The following is a 24398-nucleotide window of genomic DNA, read 5'->3' on the forward strand; positions in this document are numbered from 1 at the left end:
ATTGTAAAAGAGTAAGCATAAATGTCTTAAGAACAGAGGAGTGTCCTAGGCTAGCAGGATAACATTCTTGGAATTTGGGCTATTGATGATGTAATTTGTTCAGAAAGGGGTAACGACATTTTCTTATCTCTTTACACTGCACTATTTCTACACCTTTTCGAATCCCCAAAATTATTGCCAGCAAGTTAATTTTTATTTAATACGTGTCAACAGTTGAATGCTTCAGTTCTGTGTACTATACGTCAGCGGACATCCAGCTGTTCCTACTCGGAGGGAAAATGTAATGGTAGCCTGTCTGAACGTTAGCATGCAGTCCATGACCAGTGTCCAACCCATGCACTCTCCTCAGAGTTAGTCACTTCCGAAAACTTTCGCCATTATTATGCTTGCTAATGTTTCTAACTTGGTTAAAACTGAATTAATTATTGTTGAAGGAGAACAGCGGCACGAATTTTAGAGCAGACAATGCGATCGTGTGACAAATGTGTGGTCTTAGTTAACACGTCCTGCTCATGAGTCATGAGCTGATATGTACTTTTCCTTGGTAATAAAGGCAGATATTACGTGCCCAAACAAAGAGCACCGGTAAAAAATATAAAAATGGGAAGAAAAATAGTTCCTTATCTGGGTAATAAAACTAACAATCTGATCGAGACAATAAGCTTTCGCTTGATGGACATTTTACACAATCTTCAATGCAATTTTTTAGGATACATTTAAAGTGTTTTTAGAAAGAAATATTTGTTAAAATCAGTAGTTCATTTTGGCTTTCTCTTCCCGTTGGTCAAAGTATTGGGAAACTTTGGAAAAGTTTTTCATCAGACCTGCCAGTTTTTCGGACCCTAAATAACCAGAAAATGGTTGAGAGGGACAAGTTCTGGTAAAACTATGAGTTCCGCTTGAGGTTCCGGACGCAAGAAAAAAAAGTTTAATACTATACACCTAGGCCAATCATGAGCCGAAAATCCCAAAATTACTTGTGAGTTGTACATTTCTGTGGATAAATATTAGGATTCTAATTATCCTGCTTTCCCCAGCATTGTTTTTAATGTTAATAAACTTGTGAACTGAAATAATAAAATGTATATCTTAAAATATCCGCATATAATCAATTAAATCGAGACAGCAACAAAATCTAGGCTGAGTCAAAACACAATAAAAGTGTTAATTAAAAAGGCAAATAAAATAGAGAACTCATTAGCCTTTATCAACCTGCCTACGTAAAGGAAATGCATAAGTATTGATTTAAAAAATAAATAAATAACTAAATGAGTGTATTAAGTCAAGGTCAGGAGGAGAGTTGCTTGTCGAGGTAAGTGGGTCACAAGGACTTGAGCGACCACTGTAACCTAACTTCTTTTCAAGCAACAACTGTCACTTCTTGTGAACATTTCGTCCACAATTTTTATTTTTTATAAACTTACTTTAATTATTGATTACTTAAAACCTTTTTTTTGTTTAATTATAGCAAGAAATAATAGTCTCTAGAACCAGTCTAAGCGCAAAAAACGGCACGAAACCTACTGGCTTTCACCTTGTCCCTGCAAACTAAGGCAGAGACAAAAGGCAAGATAATATATTCAAATTACACAAATTAGGTCAAATTGAAGATTTTTTAAATTAGCAATTGGAAAACTATAAAACGGATGAACACTCGCTCGACTTGGAAAGACAACTTAGGTTTGAAAGCTTTACTCAGTCTTATTTAAGTATCAGAATAATTAAATCTACCAGAAGACAGTGTTATAAACTCGTAACTGTTGTTTCAATTAAACCCAAACTCTCGCTCTAAAAAATTAAAAATATTGCAGCGAGGCTTTAGGGTTCGCCATTCTAATATTGAATCTAGAATTGGTGTCTTTCTAACAAACGCCCGAGTGAAACTCAAGTCAATTGTGTACAATTGAAAAGGCGAGAACAGGGATGTGAGATCTACTAGGATTCCTGAGCACTTCCCAGGAGGAAACTCGCTCTGCTGATCACAATTCCGTTTCCCGCTACTTCCGCAGATATTCTTTTTGTACGTACAGGATTCCTCAAAAGGCAATGCCCTATAACCAGGGCAATGTTCCACTTCAGCTAAACCTTCATTTTGTTCAAGATAAGGGTTGCGTGCGTCTGTTCGGCGCGCTCTATGGAAAAAAATGTCATTGGTTCTACAGGAAGAATTGTAAGTACTCTTGGCATACCATTTTTCCGACTTAAAAACCAGCTGAAAAGAACATCTTCCTGAAATGGCCTTGCAACAGAAATAACTAATTTTGTAAGTTAAGGTGCCGGTTATTGAGTGACTTTTACAGCTCTAGAATAGTGATTTTGGTATACAAGGGTATGAAAGCCTCGACCTTCATCTTTTGATAACATTGCTTCTTTAGTTGAGTCATTATGGTGATTTTCTTTCTCCCTAAATTTACAAATCGTGACTGATATTTTTGAAGAGTCTACGAATCTTGCGTCTTTCCCAAAGAATTATTGACTACAGTGGATTTGAAAAAGAAACCTTATAATAAATGACATAAAACATACTCGTAAGATCAGCTTTACATTCTTGATGAGAATACAATAGGTATTTATACGTATTTAATTGAATTTTTGATGAATTTTTTAAATTGAATATTCTGATAATTCAGCAAATACCTACAGGGAAAAATTGTTGAAAATATTTTAAAATGTATTTTAATTGAAAATAATCATCAATAAAAATTTTCCCAATCATAATGGAGAATGGGAATGTGCAATTGTAGGCGGTTTTTGGAACCAATTGGAAGATACACTAGTGTTACATGTCCACGCCCACATCCAAAAGGCCACTCCTTTACTAATGGATTCTGGGCTACACAACCTACCTAAAATGCTGGTCTTTATTTTCTTTTTTCTTTTGTAGTTTCCATTGCTGTTTGCTCCAGGAAGCATGGCGAAAATAAGAAGCGAGATGAATTGTAGTTCTGCCTTTTATTCTTTTTAGTTAATTTTTCCGATGCCTGTAAAAGAAAAATATTTTCATATCAATAATAATTAAATACAGTTTTCCAGTTGAAGATAAGATCGACTGCAATTAATACAATTTTTCAAGAATAATTTCTCAGAATAAATAAAATTGGTTTTCGCAGTGCCCATAGAAAATTGATTAGGTTTTTCCGGAAATGACTCGATTACCTCGATGCATCGTTAATCAATTAAATATACGTGGAACTGTAATTTTAATTTAAATAATTATTCCAAAAAAGTAAAAAAATATTAGAGCAGTTCTATTTGGGATGGGTGCTGACTTCTCTCCCAAGAGTTATTTTGGTGTAATTTACGGTTTTACTAAATAATGTTATAAAAATTAAAGGTGCATTAAAATCCAGAGTAGAGGGAAATGCGCAATTTAGAACATTGAGTAGTTATTATTCTCTGGAAATCGTGTGCGGGTGTTCACCAGATAAGTTTTTTCAAAGTAGTAACAGCTCAACACTTACTCGCACAGAAAAAAAGCTGTAAAAGAAATTTGAAACCTGATGATTATTTTTTGAATAAACAAAATAAACAGACACAATGTCCATATTTTTTTACATTTACAAAATGCTTACTAATACAACTTTTTAACCAAATATAATAAACAAATATCAGAAAGATTCTATGACATAGTTGTTGTGTTGACAAAGAAAAGTTATTACCATTTGTTTTATCACTATTTCATTTTGAAGATGTAAATATCTAGTTCCACATAAAGGGTGTGGTAATACTGTTTATTTCCTGGGTACGATTACGACAGATTCACTTCAACAAAACAAAGTGAATAAAACAAAATAGTCTACAGAATTCCTCGTTTAGTTTACAACCAAACCTGTTATACCTGCGCAAAAACTAGCCCACAGAGAAGTGAATTCTAGGTAAAATTTATTTTATTTTTATCTTTGTAAATGTATGATTTTAAATGATGGACTTGGGATGATATAAAAAAAATTAATACTCATTAATAATAACTGTGCTAATTACAGCTGGTCCATAGCCTACCTCCGCTGTTATATAGATCAGGGAACTAGCTATTAGGAGTCCGTTAGTTTTTTTGTTTTTGTTTCATCAGCACAACCTCCTTCTTCCGGTCATTTTATTGTATCGATTTCCTTGCCGAAATTTCGAATACAAAATTTGCCTTCCTGGATCAATTTCATTAAATCTGTAAAAATAAAATTATTTTTTACAAAATTGTGTTAACTTTTGACTCTCTCTATTGCAGTTTCTCGCTTTTTTCATGCGTTACCTTTACCCAATTCGTTATTAAAATATGGAACGTCCAAGCCCAGTTATGGCGTTTTAAAAACTGGCCTCTATTTTCTCTGTTATGACAAGTCATTAAGTGCTCAGCTGTTGTTGGAATGTTATCGATTACGTGTTATTTGTGTTGTTCCATGTTATTTGTGTTGTTCCACTGACTATAAAGATATATAAAAACAAAACTAAAATAAATAAAAATTATTTGCATAATATTTCTGTTGCAAGGTAAATTAGTTAATTGTAGTGAGAAGTAATAAATATTTATTGATGAGGTAACAATAATTTAGCAAATACCTAACATTTTGAGCGATTCCATAAAATGACCCAAAATTCTTTGCAACGTTCTGATTGATTATTTTGGTTAATGGAAGCTAATAATGGTGATAGAGAATATTTATGTTATCAACAACTATTAAAGGACATGGGACAAAGTTTCACAATGAAGCAATGAAATTTTATTATGTGCGGTTTTCTACGCTATTATTATTGTATCCTTCGGCAGCTTTAATAATATTTTCTATTTTGCAATATTCTAAATGGATACCTTAAATGTTTTTCTTAATTTATTTTTATGTATTTTCTATTTTGTGACAAGCGTTTTCCATGGATGATTGCACTTTGTTTTATTACTCTATAGGTGAATGGTGAATTTAACAATTTGAAGGAGAGATTTAGAAATAGAGCGCTTTATTGGTAGAATTTTGTAAACAGTTACTAAACGTTGATTGAAATGATAAACAGCATCACCATATGATGTGTGCGGATGGCAAATGGTCCATTCAGATAACTCAAAGTTATAGAACCAGTATGTAAACTAAAACCAGAACGCTAAAAAAAAATCTTGCATTATCTAATGTAATGTAAAAATTGAATGTGAATAATTTAATGAAAGTGATGACTATAAAAAATAATGCTAATTTCTGCACCTTGTTAATATTAAAGTGACATCAAAGTTGCTTTAAGACGGAAATAGTATTGAACAAAGTTGTAAATGCCATGCAGTTGATTTGCCGTCGTAATAAATAAAATTTCTTCGATTCTTTGTTTATTTCAAAATTCTATTACTAAGGAATCAAACGTGGGCTAAAAAAAGAACTGTCTGTGGTCTTTTTTGTGATTCTGACACATTGTACAATTCTCTTTGAGATTTACAACATAACACATTTTTTTTTATGATGGGCAATAAAATAATTACTGGATAAGATTCTTAATTGGGCAATTAATCTGAGTTACTTTGTAAGAAATATTCAATAGATTTATTGTAGAAAGCACTACATGAGGTATTATGAGGCACTTACAGTCACGCTGGACCAATAGCATTTCTTAAGATCTAATCTTTTCCGCAAAATAATGAAAAATTTGTTCTTAAAATTATAATTTGTCTTCGATCCCTGGAAATACCAAGCTTCCAGTTGCTGAAATACACAAAGAAAATTATAAATATGATTCCTAGAGTCTGGATCTATCTCTTTGAGGAGCGAAGAGTGTTTTTAAGCACCTGTCAGCTTTGCTCGAACGGCCTGTGAAAGAAACAGAATTAAAGCGCACCTCAGCAATTAGTGCGCCAGAAAATTGAGGTTTGAAAATACGATGAGAGCAGAAAACCTCCTCTCAATGTATCTTATTACTTTTTCTTGTTCATAACTAAGCTATTTCTTTGAGACGGTAAAAGTTAAATTTAAAATATCCAATAATACAGATCTCTTGTATCAACCTTTTTCTAAACATTCTAGCTTTTATGAAATACATCAAAGCTAGTAAAATAATTGCTTAGAAAGCAGTTTGGTCTTGGCCATAAAATCAGCTAATCTTAAAATAAGGGTAATCTAAAGTAGTCTAAGTAATTATAGTCTAGTTAGAAAAGTGATCTATAAAAGAAAAACAGGAAAATAAACGAGGGAACAATCACTTTTCCCGTCTAGGCAATAATCAGAGTGAAATCTGCATTACACTTACTACGTGAGTGTGCTGCAAGCTGTTCCTGTGCAGTTTAGTTCTAGTCTTGAAAGTTCGCATTGTTTGCTCAGTTTCATATAAAGCCACGCAGTCTTATTGTAGTGTATATTAAAATTACGCTTCATTACGTAAAGAAACTATTTTATTACGCACGAACGATAAAAGCAAAAAAAAGAAAATTGCAATTGTTTAGGTAAATTAAACTTAATAGCTGCATATTTGAATATGTATTTCAACAATTTGAACTGAAATAACATTATTATAGTTGGTAGAGTAACTGAAATCTTGTACGCGAATCGCCAAAATTCAAAATTCCAAAAACCACCACCACTTTGCTCTTGTTTCGCATAATCATTATTATTCACACGTTGAAATCCTGCTAATCCAAGTCAATCTACCTCGGAATGTGCACTACTTATTTTTAAAATTAATACAGTCTCGTTAGTTAATTCCTGTTCCATTTCAGTTTACTTACTCGTATATCTTACCTGCAAGTTTACTTCTGAGGTAAGAGTACTGTTCATCAATTTGGTGACTGATTTATTCATCCAACGGGAAGAAAGATAAGGGCCAATTTCAGTCGCAATTTTTATTTATTTTTTTCTAAGCTTTCTACCTAGGGACTAGAACATCTTCAGGGCTTTTCTTATTAACTTGTACAATATCTCAATAGTCAGGACAGAAAATCAAAATTCTATGTAGCCTAACTTACTAAAGAAAAACATTTTCGAAGAGAAGAAAACTAAAAACAGGAGTGAGAAGAGCAAATCGATTAAAGAGAAAAGTCAAACAGCATAAATCCGCTGACCTTCGGCCAGATTCATTATTGCATAAAGAACTTCATGTATTTATTTTTAAAATTGAAATATATCAGTTTTGCAGGCAATTTAACTCTTTTGGAAAACTTTTCATTACGCCATTTTCCAAATTCATCATAAATATGTATATTTTGGTCACTTAAAATTAAATTTATTGTTTTAGAATAAATCAAGAGAGAATTCGCGAACAAACAAAAAACCGCAAAGCCTCAGAAATTATTATATAATTGCTGTGTTCTTTGGACGTAAGATTAAGTTTTATAAATAATGTACAAATATAAAAAGTAATGAACATTACTATTTGGACGTCATAACAAACAGACCTTGTTCAGTTTTATACTTTTTACTCTTCTACTATATTACATTCACTGTTTATGGAAAATGTGTGTTGTTGATACAAACCAAAAACAATAAATTTACGTCATGGAACCACAGATAAGTTAGCGTAATATATTTACTCTCAGTGGTCTTCCAAATACGTTTATATTTGAAAGGTTAAAGGATATCGTCTCCACTAAGGTAGCCTCTAAGGAAGCGAGTTGTCCATTGATTGGTTGGGATTGGATTCTGAGCATGAATAATCTCGGGAAAAGCTGGATTTCGCTGTAGAGAGGTTGAAGAGGATATTGTGGATCAGGAAGTAATTCCTCACGATTATCGATTGAATGTTGAATTTGTTGGCCATACAAGTAGTTCAAGTCGGCAAATCGATATTGGTGCTGTAAGTTATAGATATGTCTTCAGTTTTTTAAATAATATATAAAGTGTTTGTTTGAGATTCTTATGAAATGTTTACAACAGCGGTTGGATTCCAGTTGTTTCTATCAAGTATAACAATTCTAAATGCACCTGTTGACCCTAATGTTGACTAGTATCCATATTCTGTCGATTCGTCAATTGTTAATCAACAGGTGATTTTCTAGGAGGGTGAATAATGCAAGCATTTTCTCCACGAGTGAAGCGTTACGTGCCCAACTTACTCTCTGGCGTGAATCCACAGTTCAAAGCTATAGATCTTAAACATCTATTTTAATATCCCTAAATTTTAAGTTCCCGAATTGTCATTAGATCCCATTAATTTTAATGGTTCATAATAAAAGGATCAGTGTGTTAATCAATAGGCTAATTACTTTTTCTTTTGAATTCTCCAAAATTCTGCAAGATTCCCATTGACACAGCCATTGACTCTGGCGCTAACTTATTTCCAGAGGGACACTAAAAAAAAAATGTTTCAGTATCATTGCACATTCACGATATAGATCTACGTGTATACAGTAGCTTAGCATGGTTATTCATTTGGTAGACTGGAGCCAGGCGCTAATTGGTTTGTAGTAAAGCTTCTCTAGTCTATATTCTGAAGAGAAACAAGATGACGGGAGTGTAAAAGGAATCAAGCTTTCTCAAGGAAAGATTAGATTTAGATATTTTAGTTTTTGTCCTGCACCAATAATACGCTAATTCAATAAGAACTAATTTTCATTTCCAATTATGTTGGACCTCTTCATTTGTGAAGAGAGGATACGCTACACACCTATAACCCATCTAGATAGTGTCCGGTGTATATTTTCTGATTTTTAAGATGTTTCAATCCAAATTACCTTGCACTTGCTTTCTTAGCTCCGACTTCTCAACTTACACTTGCAACTCCATCTAACACGATTGGGGGAAATCGCACGTGGCAGGAGGCTGAGGCAAGCCACTGCACAATAACATATCTTCCTCTATTTTTTAATACTTACTAAAAAAATAAAATTCCATAGAAAAATCTAACATGAGAACCCAATTAAATAATGCATGATGCAATCTTAGTTTTGGTAAATAAATTGTCAAAAAATTAAAAATAGAAGAATCACAAGAATTAAAATAAAATCTTATTTATATGAAAAGGGTACACAGAGAAAAATGGTGGGGATAAATGTTTCTATTTTGTTTTGTTGGCCACACTGTTCCTGTTTAAATATAAACGGTCAACAAATATACAGCGTGTTTATCAAGTGCTGTCACTACGACAAGTTAACGTTCCACAACTCTCTGTGCGATTTCTTTGAAAGAATAGTGTTAAGCCCAAACTCTCACTTTATTAATATTGAATTAATATATTTTTTTTATTTTCCGATTTCAGAAAGATTTTTAAATAGTAATTTATATTAATGGATAAAGGAGTTTAAATAGAAGAATTAAAAAAATACGTTTATTTTAACAAAGCAAGAATGACACAACCACCTTCAACTGTAATTAAGTAAGTAGCACGTTTTCTTTCCATTTATTTAATTTTTTATTAATATATGATAAATATCTTGTATCTGGAAATAAGCATATAATCGTTACCTCGAGTTTCTTTAAAGAATTTCGTTTTTCCGCTAAAAAATCAGAGCCCCACCCAATAAAAGATTAAAAATGCTGAAAACAGAAGGCTGATTTTTTGTTAACAATACGACTATTTTCTATATTAGATTTAGCGCCAATAAGCTCCTTTTAGATTATTAGGGAAATTACTAATTTCCCTTCTACAAAACAGCTATCTTGAAAATTCCAGCCTTTTCTCCTTGGTGGCAATTTTCTCCAATTTTGTGAAAGAATATATTAACAGACTGAAAATCAAATTTTGATTTTTTTCTATCACAATAAATTACAGCTAGTTAAAAATTGTATTCTGCTACAACTGAAAAATACAACGGAAATTGATCTTTAGATCTGAAAATAGTTTTTCCAAATTCCAAATATTGTGTATTTAATCATTTGAAATAACTGGAAAAATAAATTCATAAATAATTCTCTATAAGAAAAGGGATTAGCTGAGTGGGTAGCGAATACAACGCGGAGATCTCGAGTTCGAATCCCCTTAAATTATCTCTACCTTGGAGCTTCTTACAGCTTACTGTCCGGTGATGGACAATGTTGTCTGTAAAAGAGAACACTTTCCGCAGGCCGGTAATGCACTGAAAAAAGTCAGATAATGCCTTAATTAAAACCAAAATGAAAAGATTAATGAAATTAAAATGTAATTACCTTCATACATGACATCCTTATTGTAATGATTAATGTTTGTGGTATTCCAAACATCCAATAATTAATGAAATTGCTTTTCACGAAGAATAGAACGGAATAACCAACACTTTGTGAACCCCAATGTGTTCTCTACAAAGTTGTACTAAGTTTCAGTATTTTCACCATTATTTTTAGCAACATACATTGAAAATTGTTCCAAGCAGCGAATTTAAATTGTTCTCTAGTCGAAATTAGTGACATTCAAAGTAATTATTGTAGGAAATGTTTCCTAATTTTCCCGTGACAGGCTACTTAACTTTGTTGACATCCTCAACAAGTTTACAGACTTTCGTCTGCCGCATTCGTCAGAATCTGGAATTGTGAGATTGTGTCCTGACAAAGTCAAGGTCAAACTGGATTAAAAGTGTTGAAAGATTATTTTTTTTAAGACTTTTTTTTTTTTAATGTCAATGACTGTAAACATTTTATTATTTAATGTCACCTGAGATTTCTTGTCTTCTTTCGCCTATTGTTTATTTGGTTTTTTATTTTCGTTTATTTTATTTTAAAAAATAGATAACTAAAAGCTTTTTAGAATAATATCTACACTGATGACGCAATTTAATTTCTGTGTATATTCTCTCTCTCTCTCTTATACCGTTTCCTTTAAAACTCTGCACACACGTGTAGATCTAAAACTTATATTCGAATATATAATGAGCAAAATGTACATTTTTATGAGACTTCTGGGACAGCGAGATGTTTATTGGATGACTGGTGAACATCCCACTTTGCTGAACATTGAATTAGTCTTTTATTAATTTTCACTTGTAAATGATTGAAATAAAAATAACGGCATTTACAGTAAGTGAAAAGGTAACTAAGTTTAAAAAAAATCGATAAATCAATTGCGAAAACTGAAAACTGCTCAACATGGGCAAGTTTTTAGTTGGGAAATTTCAGTCATACCCTGAGTTTGAATCCGTAAGCTAGACAATACTTAGCGTTCCTTGATTCCGACCGGTTTCTCAATGGACGACCTTTGCTGACCGTCAACTGCAAACTACTAAGCTATATTTTTCGTGAAAAAACCATAATGCGATTACAATTTTTCCCGTCTGAACAGGTATTTGAAAAAACTGAAAGGGGTTTTACGCATTACGCGTCAGTGTAAGAGGTTAGTATAACTCAAGATTAGAAAATTTAGGAAGTTTTAAAACTTAATATTTCGTGGGATTTGTCTAGGTGCATGACAAAATCGGCAAACAGCTTTATTTTTGTTCTCTCTTGTCCCTTAATTTCATCGAAAATGGCAACTAGAATTCTGGATATTTGATGTATCAACCACACCTGCGGATGTGGTTTCAAACTTTTATTAGAAGAATATCGCTCACGCTGAAGGGATTATAGCTAATTTTTTGGAACATTCAATTTAAGACGGTAATTTATGTTTGTGTACTTCACTATGTGAGAACATGTTTTCAACGCATGTATGTATAAACTTCTTAGGTATGGGGATGATTTTCTGCATGGCTTACCTACGTTAAAACTCTGTCTCCTTTATTCTGAACAGTTTTCTAGAACGATTAATCCTTCCTGATGATTCACTGGAAACTGCATAATCTTTATCCTCCGTCTCAACTATCGACTTCAGTGCAATTGTCGGTTTCTATTGTCTCTGCAGTATTAGCGAGTGTTTAAACGACTAAAAATTGGCAGTAGATTCTAAATTTTGTCGACTTTTCTTAAAACAACGATTCTCTTTAGAACTTTTGATTTCGGGAGTCAAGACGTCCGCCTAAAATTGCGCCCTACAGGGATTCTTAGCCACTTCAGTAGGCTCAGCGTAGAGGCTTTCAACCTTCATTCTCGAATCGTAGAGAGATGGTGAGTTGCAGTGAGAGAAACTTGGCGCGTGATCAAGATTGGCAAAGTAGAGAAAATTAAATTCTTTGTTTTATACGAGCAGCCGAACTAAATTCCTAACACCAGGTTCACCAACCTTCTTCAAATTGTTACATTTCAAGAAGTGATTTTCAAATATTTCAGGAAAGTTGAGTGTTGAAAACTACAAACCAGCTCCAAATTTCAGGAAACCGAAAATTAAGGTCGTTCACTTCTTTCCATCTATTTCTAAAATCAATTATATCGCAATAGATGAACGGATCGGGAAATTAGTAAGGTGTGGCAAACTTCTATTGAAATAATTGAAATCTAAACATAGATTTACTAATAAAGTTTTATCTTTAAAATACCTCCCAGTTTATGAACAAAATTTATAAAAAAAGTGCTTTTAAACAAATTAATATTTTCATTCGTGTGCCTGTAAAGAAATAGATAATTCGAGTTAATGATGGGATATTATTCTAACAGAAAACATGCAGAAAACTTCTATTTTATTTTTCCGTGTGTCTACTCCTACTTTTCATTTTCATCCGTCATAATTATAGAGGCTTACTATCGCTAGATAGAAGGCAATCAATTACAGACTAAAGAGAAGGAAAATAAAAAAACATTTGCCTAGCTTCGATCATAATGCAATAACTATGATTATAACTATGTAGAAGGCACGAACACATAAATAGATACAAGTAGGTAAATACAAAGTTACATAACTTCAATTGTTTACTGATAGATATTAGCAAATGTACAAACAATCAGACAATTTAGTTTTATTTACAATTAAGTAAAAAAGAAAAAAACTCATCTATGATTACATTTAGAAGGTTCAACATCTTCTATTTCCTCTGAAAAAATGGTATAATTTCTTGTACTCATGTCTCAAAACAGTATTTAAATAAAGACTCTTCACTAAATTATCCTGGGCTACATTGCCAAGGAAATAAGCGGAAGTAGGACCTCTTTTTAAAACAAGTTTTCAACAAAAGCTGACGATTTTGATCATCCGCATCTTCAGTTGGGTCTGCGATAATCGTTGACTTTCTTCGTTGTAGAATGGTTCTGATTCTTCGGACCGGTTACGGACTTTCATCAGAGCCTCATTTGTCAGGTTCTGCACAAGTCAGAGTTATCCGAGAGATTGAAACAGAGAGGAAGTCAAATTCTCCTCACCAAACTGTAGGTCAGTCTGTGAATGGTAATTGACGGTCCGAAAATAGAAAACGGGCCACAACGGTTAAAATCAACAACAAAAAGAAATTGTACATTCACTCTTCCGGTAAAGGGATGTTGTAAAGGGATCGATTTCCCACTGTTGAGGTAGATCTCTGAGCACTTAGTGAAATCATGCCACTAGCATCCGTCCCACTATGAAGTGCGTACGTTCTGATCCGCTACAATTTCACCATCTCTAGAAGGAATAAAAATTCATTGAAATATCTAATTCATACGAGAATCGAAAATTGTACTCCGATTTGTGTATTTAAAAAAAACGTGAGAGCTACTCATTTCTAATCTGAAATTTCGTAGAAAAAATAGCATATTTTAAGCCCAATACAAAAATTTTGCTGTTTCCGTAATTTTAAATTATTAAGTTCATTAAACTTTTATTATGTTTCATCTAAAGAGCCTGAAATTAATAAACACATCAGTTGACGTAATAAAAATAAAATATTATAATTTATTATAGAGTATCGAAGGTTGCAAGATAATCGAAATGAGCGGAATTTTCTAGTTTGTATTTTAACTTTAAAAATCATTTGCGACATTGTCTACCCTTAGAACGACGAAATAAGGAGAGCGAAAAAAAAAAAATCTGGTAACCGGAACTTTATAAATTAGTAACCAGAAATTAATTTCTTTCGTAATTGCCCGAACGGAAATAGAGAGTTATCATTAAAAGTGGCGTAACTTGGGCTTGTATAATAAAAATTCACTTTTACATTAATAATTCCTTAAGGATAAAAATAATTTCTGGGGCATTGCGACGGCAGTTTACTTGAAAACACCGTTCACAAAAGAGGATAACGGAGTCAAATAATTTACCAGCTGGTAATTTATAAAAGTTATTTATTATTAGAGAGTAACTCCCCTTTCAGCTAAATTCGTAATAGTAGAAAATTTGTTATTTAGAATTAAAATAATTTTAATTTTAAAGAGAAACTGGTGTGATCCAACCACACTTTCATAGTTTTTGATTATCATTTACATCAAGGTTATCTGCTTCTAATGATAATATACTTTGTCGACCATGGTATCCATTAACTCTTTCCACTGAATATGAGAAAATAAATAGAAGAATTTTGAGATGTTTTAAAAACCTAGTACAGTTAAAATATGGCGCTAATACTGGTGTACTAATTTGTAAAATTGCGCGTCCTTGGAAATTCTCTGGTTTCTGCAGAATCAACGTGGGCAATTATTTTGTTCAGGAATTAGTATGAATTGAAACGACGTCAACGGAAAATATATTTAGATCATCTTTTATTGAGAAATTGTTTATTTAAATTTTTAAAAATTAGCCAAATAGAAATTTAAGTAATATTAATTAATATGGTATGATGTCATACGAGGGTCTAATTGTTCTAACACTTAATGACAGCATACTACATAGAGATAACAAAGAAACTAACTTAAAACAGAATAACTGAACTAAATGAGGGAGAACTTATTGATAAAATAAAATTACAAAAAATCTGCGGTAAAGGCTAAACTTGAAAATGAGAAAATTATTTTGTCAATTTGGCTATTATATTTATTGAGTTATTTCCGGTAGAACACCAGTAATGACAACCGGAACAATGGACAATGAATCTGTTTGTCGACTTTTAAAACGACATTACGTTGTACAGGAAATTAGTAAATACTAACTTCTATTTAATCTAGTAAACTTGTGTTCCCGTTCTAGAGCCTAAATTAGGGAAGTCCTTTGCTTTGAGCCGTAGTTTTTCTAAATATTAATGAACTTCTTGCCTTTAGTTTATGTTCATGTGCTGTAGCTGAGAGTCCAGCGATAGACATTGACTATAACAAATTGTTGGATTTAGTCTGGAGGTGAATTCCAGCGCGTTAACTACGACTTTGGCATACTAATCTAATCTATATAGATTAGCAAGAACTGCCATTTTTCCATCCTTAAAAGCTCAGAATTGCTTTAGCATTATCTTTAGCATTATTATCTGCCGCTCCATGCTAGTAGAGAAAACACTGCTGCTCTGGGTAAGGAAAGCCTTCCATACATGTATTTGCAAAACTGTGCCTGGTAAATGTAACTGGTAGATCTTTAGATAATTGTTAATAGATGAGAGAGTTCTCGCCTGAATATCTCTGCAGGACATTCTATTGGCTCTAGAGGATTGTACTCAACCTACTGAGGAATTCAGGTCCTCCGAAAGCAGTTGGTAGACCACCCTTAACCTTGCTAACTATCTAGTACACACTGTTTCCTAATAAAACATTGACTCAATAGTGCTCGATCTCACATGTGAAAAAAAGAAAGATTACTCCATTGACTTAGTATTTTGTAATGTCCGTAACCATTTTGCTTCGTGAACCTTTTTCTGTCTGGCCTTACACACAGTTTGTCTGGCAGCTTAAACAAACAAATAAATAAAAAAAAAACCATAATAAAAATAATACCGAATTTGTCTCGCTTACAGGCGTGTCTAGCAGAGCGTAAGGGCAATTGGTTGCATTCTGTGCAAATGTCGAATTTAAGTGTAGGCAGTAAAAAAAAAGGTCCACGCAGAAATAACTTGTTACAGCGTAGCAGTTAAAGCAGTTTCACGGAGAGTTCTAATCTTTAAACATATTATTATTCAGTTTATAATCTAAACCATTATAACATATTTCTCTCAATCACGAGGTGTAGAAATTTTTACTTGAAATTCCAGTTTTAAAGTAAATGAAGACTTTATTTAAAAGTTGTATTGATTTATTATTGACACGGTACACGTTTTACTAAATATGAGCAGAGATATTGCTTTTTTTAACCTCTCTTAACTACTTAAAAGACCAAAAATTAATTAATAATTAACGCGATTAAAAATTATGTTGGGCAGACACCAGGGAAAGTTCTTGCTTTACCAGCTACACTTAAATTTAAAACTACATTTTATGAATGGGTTAGTTCTTATGTTTGGAGAGATTCCGTAATTTAAAAACTGGTTTCCGAATGAATCATCTCTATTACGAAACAAATTTTGAACTTATGAAGTAAAAAATTATAAAATAAAATGGTGGGGAACAACTCAGAAGAACCTATTCCAATTTATGATAAACAAGTCTGCCAATTTATTATTATTTCCTTTCTTTTTTTATTTTTTAAACGAGAAGTTCATGGGCGTTCTTTTCACAATTATATTCTTCGTAAAGTTCTTCGCTTCACTGTACACTTCGTTTAGGCATCTTTAGTTTATAGCGATGGAAAAGGAATTAGAATGAATTCATAAAATAGATTTGATTTATTAGTAGCTTCACTAATATGCATTGTGGTACTGGGTTCGATTCCCGGTCTTAGGCCTTGGATTCTATTTAATGGTTACTAAAAGAAATTTACAGTAAAGTATGTTTGCTAGTCGCCTCCGTCCACGACACCTAATTGGTAGTTGGACGTTAAGCCCCGCCTGAAAAAATAGGCGGTTACTTTACTTTTTTACTTTACTATTAGTAGCTTCAAATAACATGTACGCAAAAAGAATTTTAACAAGTTTAGGAAAGCTGAATATTTAGTTGTATGAGAGTGCGTGCATGAGATGAGTATCAAGCGTTTTTCAATAGAGTAGATACAGAAAGCGGAGACGTACACATCTCGAAAAATAGCAGGCTGTAAAGCAGAAAAAGCAAGGTGACGGATTTAGAGCAGTCAGTGTTGGCGAAGCAGGTTAACAATCGTTTTTACTGGGCCATACTCGTAAATGTGAGTGACCTTTTGGGCGATATTCTCACGATGGACGATCACTGTATCGACACAAAACTTTAGAAAAGGGTGGGAAGAGTGAATAAGGCTAAGGAAACTTGCAATCAAGAAGAAGAAGAGCTTTTGCTGAAGAAGTTGTTGAAGAAAAATCTTGGAGAAACTGTTCTGAGTGGAACAGTACAAACCAAAAACGCAAAAAAGTCTCTCCAAGTCAATTTATTGGTATACAACAAATGAGTAGATACACAAAAATGTTCAAAAGAGAAAGTGGAAAATAAATACCAAAGTTCGATAAATAAGTAATTTCGTTTTAGCAGACCAGTTTCGAATACGAATGAGTTTTTTGTTTTATTTTGTTTTGAACTCGAAATCGACTTTTATGAGTTCTGCACGAGGTCAAAACTTCAGGAGCAATAATGAGAACGTGCCAAGTAGTAGCCATTGACCTTGATGACGGACATTTGTTGACCTACTTGTTATTGTTTTGATGATTGAATTGCATAGTTGTGCACTAACTTTGAGGAGATACCAATAAACAACACACTTAAGTGGAGAAACCAAATCAAATGTTTACACACGACTATTTACCAAAATTTGTTTAAAGAAAATACGTTACAGAAAAATAAGTAAACATATTTTTAAAAAAAATAATGGTAACATAAACAAGAAGACACTTGTTGTTGTTTCCAAATAGAAACTTCGCATTTAACTTTACTACGATGTGCATATTGATTGAGCTCCTACCAAAGGAAATTGTTTATCATTTTTGTTTATATTTTTCAAGCACCACGAAAGATCACGCAATATTCCTGGAAACTGACGGAGTGAACCAGGAAAACCCATTAACCAGAATAAATAAATAAATAAATTTATTTTTCAATACAAATAACAAGAAAACTTTTTGTAGCATCTTAAAGTGAGGCAATTAGAGCGTCTTCGCAACTCTCACAAATTAAACTTCGCTGCCAAGTAAACCTCCAGGGCTTGAGTGCTTGAATAAGCTTTTTTTTGGTCTAAAGAAGGCTTTGAATATTCTCAGACTTTCATCCTACATCATGGGTGATTATGGTCTTCAATTCTGTTTTATCTCAGCACGTTAAAAGAAAATAAAAATTCTGCGTTAAACGCTTTTTCTCTTAAAATTTCTTTTAAATAATTATTTTTTTCAGACTTGAAGTTTTAGGCGAATTGTGAATTAAACAATGACGTAACTTGAATTTTGCTTAAGTCATGCACCTTTTATAGTTTTTGGACAAAGGTTTCAGCAATTTCAACGAATGTCTCAATTTCCTAAACCTGAGCGCTCAGGAGGTTGTAGGCTGCAAACTAAGTGAACGAGTCTACACAAAGATAGTACCTAATCTTGATTCTTCTAATTAGCTAAAAGACAATTTCTCATCAGTTAAGATTAAGATTAAGATAGTAGATGGGACGGGACCTAAGCCCCAAGGCACCGCAGCCACAGAAGACTTATTGTGCCAGTCCCTTCTTAGTTCTAGTAGGCGAACCCTCCCCTCCTAAAGAGGTCAAGGACTTTCCCTACTAGTTCTTTTTGCGCTACATCTCCTTCGGCCTCAACGTTCCAAAGGTTTCATAGCGCAAACGTTCGATTGCTTCTCATCAGTTTCTAAGGATATTTTTTTTTTTTTTAATAATTTCAATTTCTTCAAATTTCGCAACCTCAGAAAAATGTCATTGCAAAATTCTGTAATTGTATCTACTTAAAATAAATGTGGCTTTGTTCAGAATAGTCACATAGATTTGATTTAGCAATAAATAAATAACAACCAATCAAATGTTGTAAGGTTTTATATATTCTTTGATGTGATGTTTAACTCTGCAACCGGTTTTTTTATATATAAAAAAACGGGAAAAAATAATTGAATATCAATTGATAATTTCTAGTTCTATTCATGAAATTATCAATTATATTTTTAGATAATTCTTGTTCAAATAATAAGAACACAGAGATCGGTTAGCTGCGTTGAGCTTCTGAGTTAGGGAGTTGATCCTTCTTTAGCGCTTGATTGAGTTTGTTTTTTAGTTACTCACAGCCTGTAGCTTAATGAGTCTTACTCTGCAACAGTGACGCAGCAAGTCTACGTTTTTATTAACTATGAACTTAGGATAAATTAAACAATCCATTAAAGGGTGTCAAAAACGACAATGAAATGAAAACATTATATTTCCTATCAAATTTATGCAAGAAGTATGCGAGGAAAATAACCCAATTCTGTGCAATAAAGTATGTTGAAGAAAAGATTGATGAACAGTAAAGATTAAGAATGGTGCGGGTGTGTAAGAGAGAAAGCAAACGCCGAAGATAAAACGGGACCGTTGTGCTAAACTATTAGATTCAAGATACCTCGTAATAAAAAATAAAATAAGAAAATGATCGGTCGGCCATATGTTCGCTCAGGTAATTGTCTAGGATGTGAAAGTAACAGGAGATGAGCAAGGCCGTCAACATATGATTTTTTTTTGTTTTATGTTTTTTCACATGTATTTCTTTAACACAATGCAGATTTTGGGAGGGAATTGAGAGCTTATTCGCGCCAAATATTCAGTGCCACCATTAGCCTTTACCAGCAACTATTCTTCAAAAGAAATCTCTTTAAGTTAAAACGTAAAACTCAGCCTAGAGGCTATATCGAGAAAGACGTTTTCTTACACATTATAGGAATAAATATTATTTATTTATTCATTATTATTAAATATTATTCATGCGATATGAGACTATATCAGAGTTCTAAAGTTGTATGTCACAACAGCTGTATACTAGTTTGTTACAATGTTGCAGTTTCATTGCAGGTACACTGTACCAAAAAATATTGGTTATGTAAGATAAGAGGAGCAAATTTAGAAGAAGCAGCACAAGTTTGAAGGGACTTTGATAGAAATTCATACTACAAAGCACTGAAGGCTGGGCGAGAAAAGCTCAAAATTAAAATTTAAAGTTCAACGGTCTCTCCTGCACTGGAGTTGTCTCTTCCGATTCAACGAAAATGGATATTTTACCAAAAGAGAGAGCCGTTCTAGATGATTAGACTAGAGTTCGGATGTAAGAAAACGGCCATCAGAATCATTAATGACTTCGAATTATATTCACCAGAGCACTGCATCACTTATTGTGCAGTTATTCCAGACTAACAGCGTTAATATTTACGCTGACAATGCACGCATAGTGCCTGCAGAGATAGTTGATGTGCTCATGGCAAACTCTAGTTCCTAACCGAACGCTCGCCCTCAGTTCACGAGCACTTTAGGAGCAGCAGTACCTTAAAAAGGAGCTGACGAAATATATAAGACCTTTTTAATCTAAAGAGCAAACCTCTTGTCATCACAAGTAGGAAATCCCTCGAAGTTCATTTTCATTAACTGATGACACAAAAATGTCTTTGGGGGGAAAAAATGACAAACTTTGTGGACACTAATTTCTCGCAGTTTAATTCGTACAGTAAAAACCTTGGGATTATATAGATGTCACGGTTTTGGTTCAATCGTCGGAGCGCTTAACCTTGTAGCAGAAGAAGAGATATAAAAACCAAAACGCAGCCTGCATTTAAACAATTCTGCCAAGCGTACAATATTACAACTCGATTGTGTTATTAATTCAGATATTCATTATCTAAATGAAAACAATTGAAAATAAATCAATAAATATCAGAACAAATAAAAAATCTGTTTAAACAATACACTTTTGCTATTTTAATTGCCTTCAAATCAAAGATAATGATATACCGTCCCCAAAAAAACTAAAAATCTCAGTAAATGAGAGATCGAAATGTTTTATTCATAATTATTTTCTAAAAATTAGATTTTTCATTTTTAATATTTTGTTCAAGGAAAATTGTGGCTTTATCAGGAAATAGCCCCTTAAATTTGTATAGTTGTTTTAACGCCCAGAAATCCCTAAGGAAGGATTCAATTTTTAAAAACTGTGCCAAGAAATCCACTGAACAAATTATTGCTGAATTTGATTAGTACGCGAGCAGTTAGCTTGCCGAGTGAAAACTATTGCTGGAACAGTTTTAAAGAAAAGTTCACAAAATTAGCTCCTTTTTCCTCTTAAATCACATTTAGAGGAAACAGAATTTCTTAAAAATTGAAAATGTGGCAATGTTTTTAGTGTACATAAATATAATTTGGGTAATAGAAACAAATAGATTGTGCAGAACAGGATCTGTAGTGCATGCTTTGAGTTGCAAACTGCAGGTCCCTGAGAATTGCCCAAAATCAATAGTTGATGTTTACAAATTACTTGGGATAGCACATCTTATTTTCGTAAACGTAAATGTGTACGCTCTTCATTAGACAGTTAAATACACATTGATTTCGCCTACATTCTATTAACAAACAGTGACACTTTAGCGATCACAATAGATCTCTTAGGTTCTTACGCCACTCATTCTTCAATCTAAAATCTTTCGTCTTTCAAAATTAATTAGTACTTAAAAAAATAGCAAACAAAATAATTAGCACACTGAAAATCTCAAGAGAAGTGTGAGAATTGTGCTGAAGAAAGTTGTGAGAACATAAAATCGCGATTTGTTTCGACACCAACAACGATGACAGCGCACTAAAGAATTCATTCTGTTTTCGACTCATTTGGTTGTAAGCTCCGCCTGAAATAATAAGCCTTTACTTATATTGTTATCATAACTACAAAGTTTATTGGCCAGTTTGTCTACATAGAAATCAGTACCGTAGATTTTGGGGAAATTCTCGATAAATTTTAAACACTTATCTCCTCCTGGTCTAATTTCACACTTGCTGCGAGATTTCTTATTTCACTGTCGCTGTACAAAATAGTTCAAAATGAATCCTCATAGGCTTTAACATTCTAAGATGTATACTCAAACTCACTCGCCTTTAGATGCAAATTACGTCTCTGGTATTGTTCAGTGGTTTCAAAACCAATTTCTTATTTAATATCCTTCAAAACTTACTTTTATTGATGGCAAGTTGAATACGATAACATGTTATTTATTTACAATCTAGTTTAAGTTCGCCAAATTTTCTTCAACATTTGAATTGAATTGTCACCTTTCTCGTCTGAATTTCACCAAACACCATCTTTCGTTTCGCTACGGTGACGCCTTGATAAAAATGTAAATCTGTAATATAAAAGCCCATGTCTTATATTTAAGCGAGGAGCTAATAATGAACTTACATTGATGCAAACACCCTAGTTTTCTTCCAACATGCTTTCTTGTGCCAAGCTATGGCGGCCGCGTCTGAAACGTCGCAATGCCACAGAAGGGTTAAGATTGCATGAAAGCTTCATAGAACCTCTAAAGCAGTCTTACGCCTCATTACTCCTTCGTGCTTTACGCCCAATCAAACAAGACATTTTTTCAGATTAAATTTTCTTAGAATGTCCAACCAGTCCCAAACTTACATAGTCAGACTGTATACTATCTGACAGCCGGCAGACTCTAGGATTTCTGGTCTCTGAAAAGTGATAATTTTCAAATTAGTTATCCAGCAGTTAGTCTTTGTCCACAGCGGCAAGACAATTTAAGTATTTAAAGGGTACTGAGAACCAAATTTCATCCAACTTAACAAACTACGACAAAATTTGGATAAGAAGTCAAAGTTTTCAGAAAAATGAAAACTTATAAATTGGATTAATTGTAAAGTTACTGAAAAAATTCACGGAAGATATCCTTTTAAACATGGCGGCCAAAACAAAAAATTAGTGTTAAATAGATTTTAGTTAAAATAACATTGACATCGCCAAGTAAAAATAAAATTGATTGACATTGTCCTATGTCAAAATTAATTACTTATCAATTAAATTGTAGATATTTCTTCAACTCCTTTTACCTAAATTTGACAGTGGAATTTTTGCGCACTTTTCCAAGTGATAAACATAACTCTCTGAAAACATTGTTATCAACACTACGTATTTTAATAATTTGAAATTCGATAAAACAAAATGGCAAGATAAGTATCATAAACTCAAAATTATGGACATTCATAAATAAAAACAGAAACTATAAGAATATATTGCATGAGCTAACCAACTTCTACGACTGCTCTACACTTAAGATGTACCGGATTCGTCTTTTGAAGTTTAAGACGCGTCAACATCTGAGGTCATTGACGACTAAAGGTTCAGTGCACTACTCTCGAATTCATTATTTCATAATAATTTTAAGGCTGACTGTTAAAGAGAGGGAATAGGTTGCCCTCCAAACTAGCATTTCCCTGATTAAGGCTAACAGGTGTTATCACCTTCGTAAAAGAATAATGGTGAGGAGCTAAAATTCCAATTTTGCAGAAAATCACTTGGTGGTATAGCAAATCTAGAACTATTTCTTTTTGGCTCAATGAAAGATTTCAAATAAAATTGAAAACTATCAATCTTAAAGAAATGTTCTAAATAGGAAATAATGCTTTTGACTCTTAAAATAGAAATCCTCACGTAAAAAACCTTAAATTTCAAGGTTGTAAAAATCAATCAAAACACATGTTGGAAACAGGCAATAATTATGGAAATGTGTATGTTGAACAAATGGGGAGTTTTATGAGAAATACCTTGTTTGATAAACATCCGAATTATAACTAAATGATTTTGATCGTACAATATTAAATATTAAAGTATTATTTATTTTTTAAAAGGTTTCCTTTAAATTTTTAAAAATTACCAGTTGAGGCTGCGATTCTGTACCACTATCAGCTTATGTAAACTGATATTACATTCATCAGTCGTTTCCAGGCTTCTAAACTGGGAAAAAATGATGATACTATAGGAAATAGTGGTAATGTAGCTGCAGAAACATCACAATTATCGGCAGGTAATGAATTCAAGCCTAATAATAAAGGTCCTTATTTCCAGGGAATGAGGGTAACTTGTAAAGTATCCATCGGGTTAGTGTCTTCCAAGACATATCACTGTACGGAGCGGCCTCCGGATATGGGCATTTCAGCTTACAATATAATAATGATCAGTCGGCATCTTAGCTGGAGAATAAGGGAGAAGTTTTTTTGGTGCAATTGAGTGTTTATGACGATTTCTCAGGGTATTTGTGTGTTCCTGTCAAACTAAGGGACGATTCGAGGCAAGAGAAGTTCTGAAACCCGGAAGTCATTTCACCAGCTGTTCTTGAAACTAGGCAGCCGTGTGTCCATATAAGAATTTTTGAGGAGGTTTTGACAACAGAAATTTTGTCCAGTTCCAAAATAAACTTTAAGTGATTGCTTAGCCGAATCGATAACGTAACTAACTATAAAAAGAATAAATTTGATGGAAAATGGGCCGTTTACGAAAATCAATGTAAAATTAAGCCGAAAACGCTTTTATAAATAATGGAATAATGTTAAAAAAAAATTTAAGGCCTAAATATTTAATATTATCTTACAAAGTGTGAATTTCTCCATGGTTTAAAATCGAGCAAGCATTGGAACTGTAATCATGGACTTACTCATTCAGCTTTTGTGAATATGAAAGAAACTTGTTATATTTAGCAAAGTCAATGCAAGCATTTTGTGTCAGAGCGTAACCTTGGCTGAATATTTGGTGATGCTTTTGTTGTAATCATTGAGCCCGAATC

General features: G+C 33.0%; 1 protein-coding gene and 1 long non-coding RNA gene across 4 annotated transcripts in view; one reads left to right on the top strand and one right to left on the bottom strand.

Annotated features, from left to right (window-relative positions):
* Positions 1-24398, top strand: part of Nep2 (M13 family metallopeptidase neprilysin 2) — a 56643-nt gene that overhangs the window by 10285 nt on the left and 21960 nt on the right. The window contains exon 2 of one of the 3 annotated variants that reach the window (XM_074120690.1): positions 9157-9273. In XM_074120690.1, coding sequence (XP_073976791.1) covers positions 9245-9273 — 29 coding nt within the window. In that variant the 5' untranslated portion in view covers positions 9157-9244. Of the gene's footprint in view, positions 1-9012; positions 9274-24398 lie in introns of those variants that run through there. The other 2 variants (XM_074120689.1, XM_074120692.1) reach the window with 2 other exon arrangements.
* Positions 2733-4382, bottom strand: LOC141450350 (uncharacterized). The gene is made up of 3 exons (XR_012456069.1): positions 4247-4382; positions 4000-4162; positions 2733-2981 (listed from the first exon to the last, which is right to left on the bottom strand). It is a non-coding gene; the product is annotated as an uncharacterized lncRNA (long non-coding RNA).

Source organism: Rhodnius prolixus, unplaced genomic scaffold, assembly GCF_049639745.1.
Source record: "Rhodnius prolixus isolate KJV_2025 unplaced genomic scaffold, Rpr scaffold_2, whole genome shotgun sequence".
NCBI classification, from domain to species: domain Eukaryota; kingdom Metazoa; phylum Arthropoda; class Insecta; order Hemiptera; family Reduviidae; genus Rhodnius; species Rhodnius prolixus.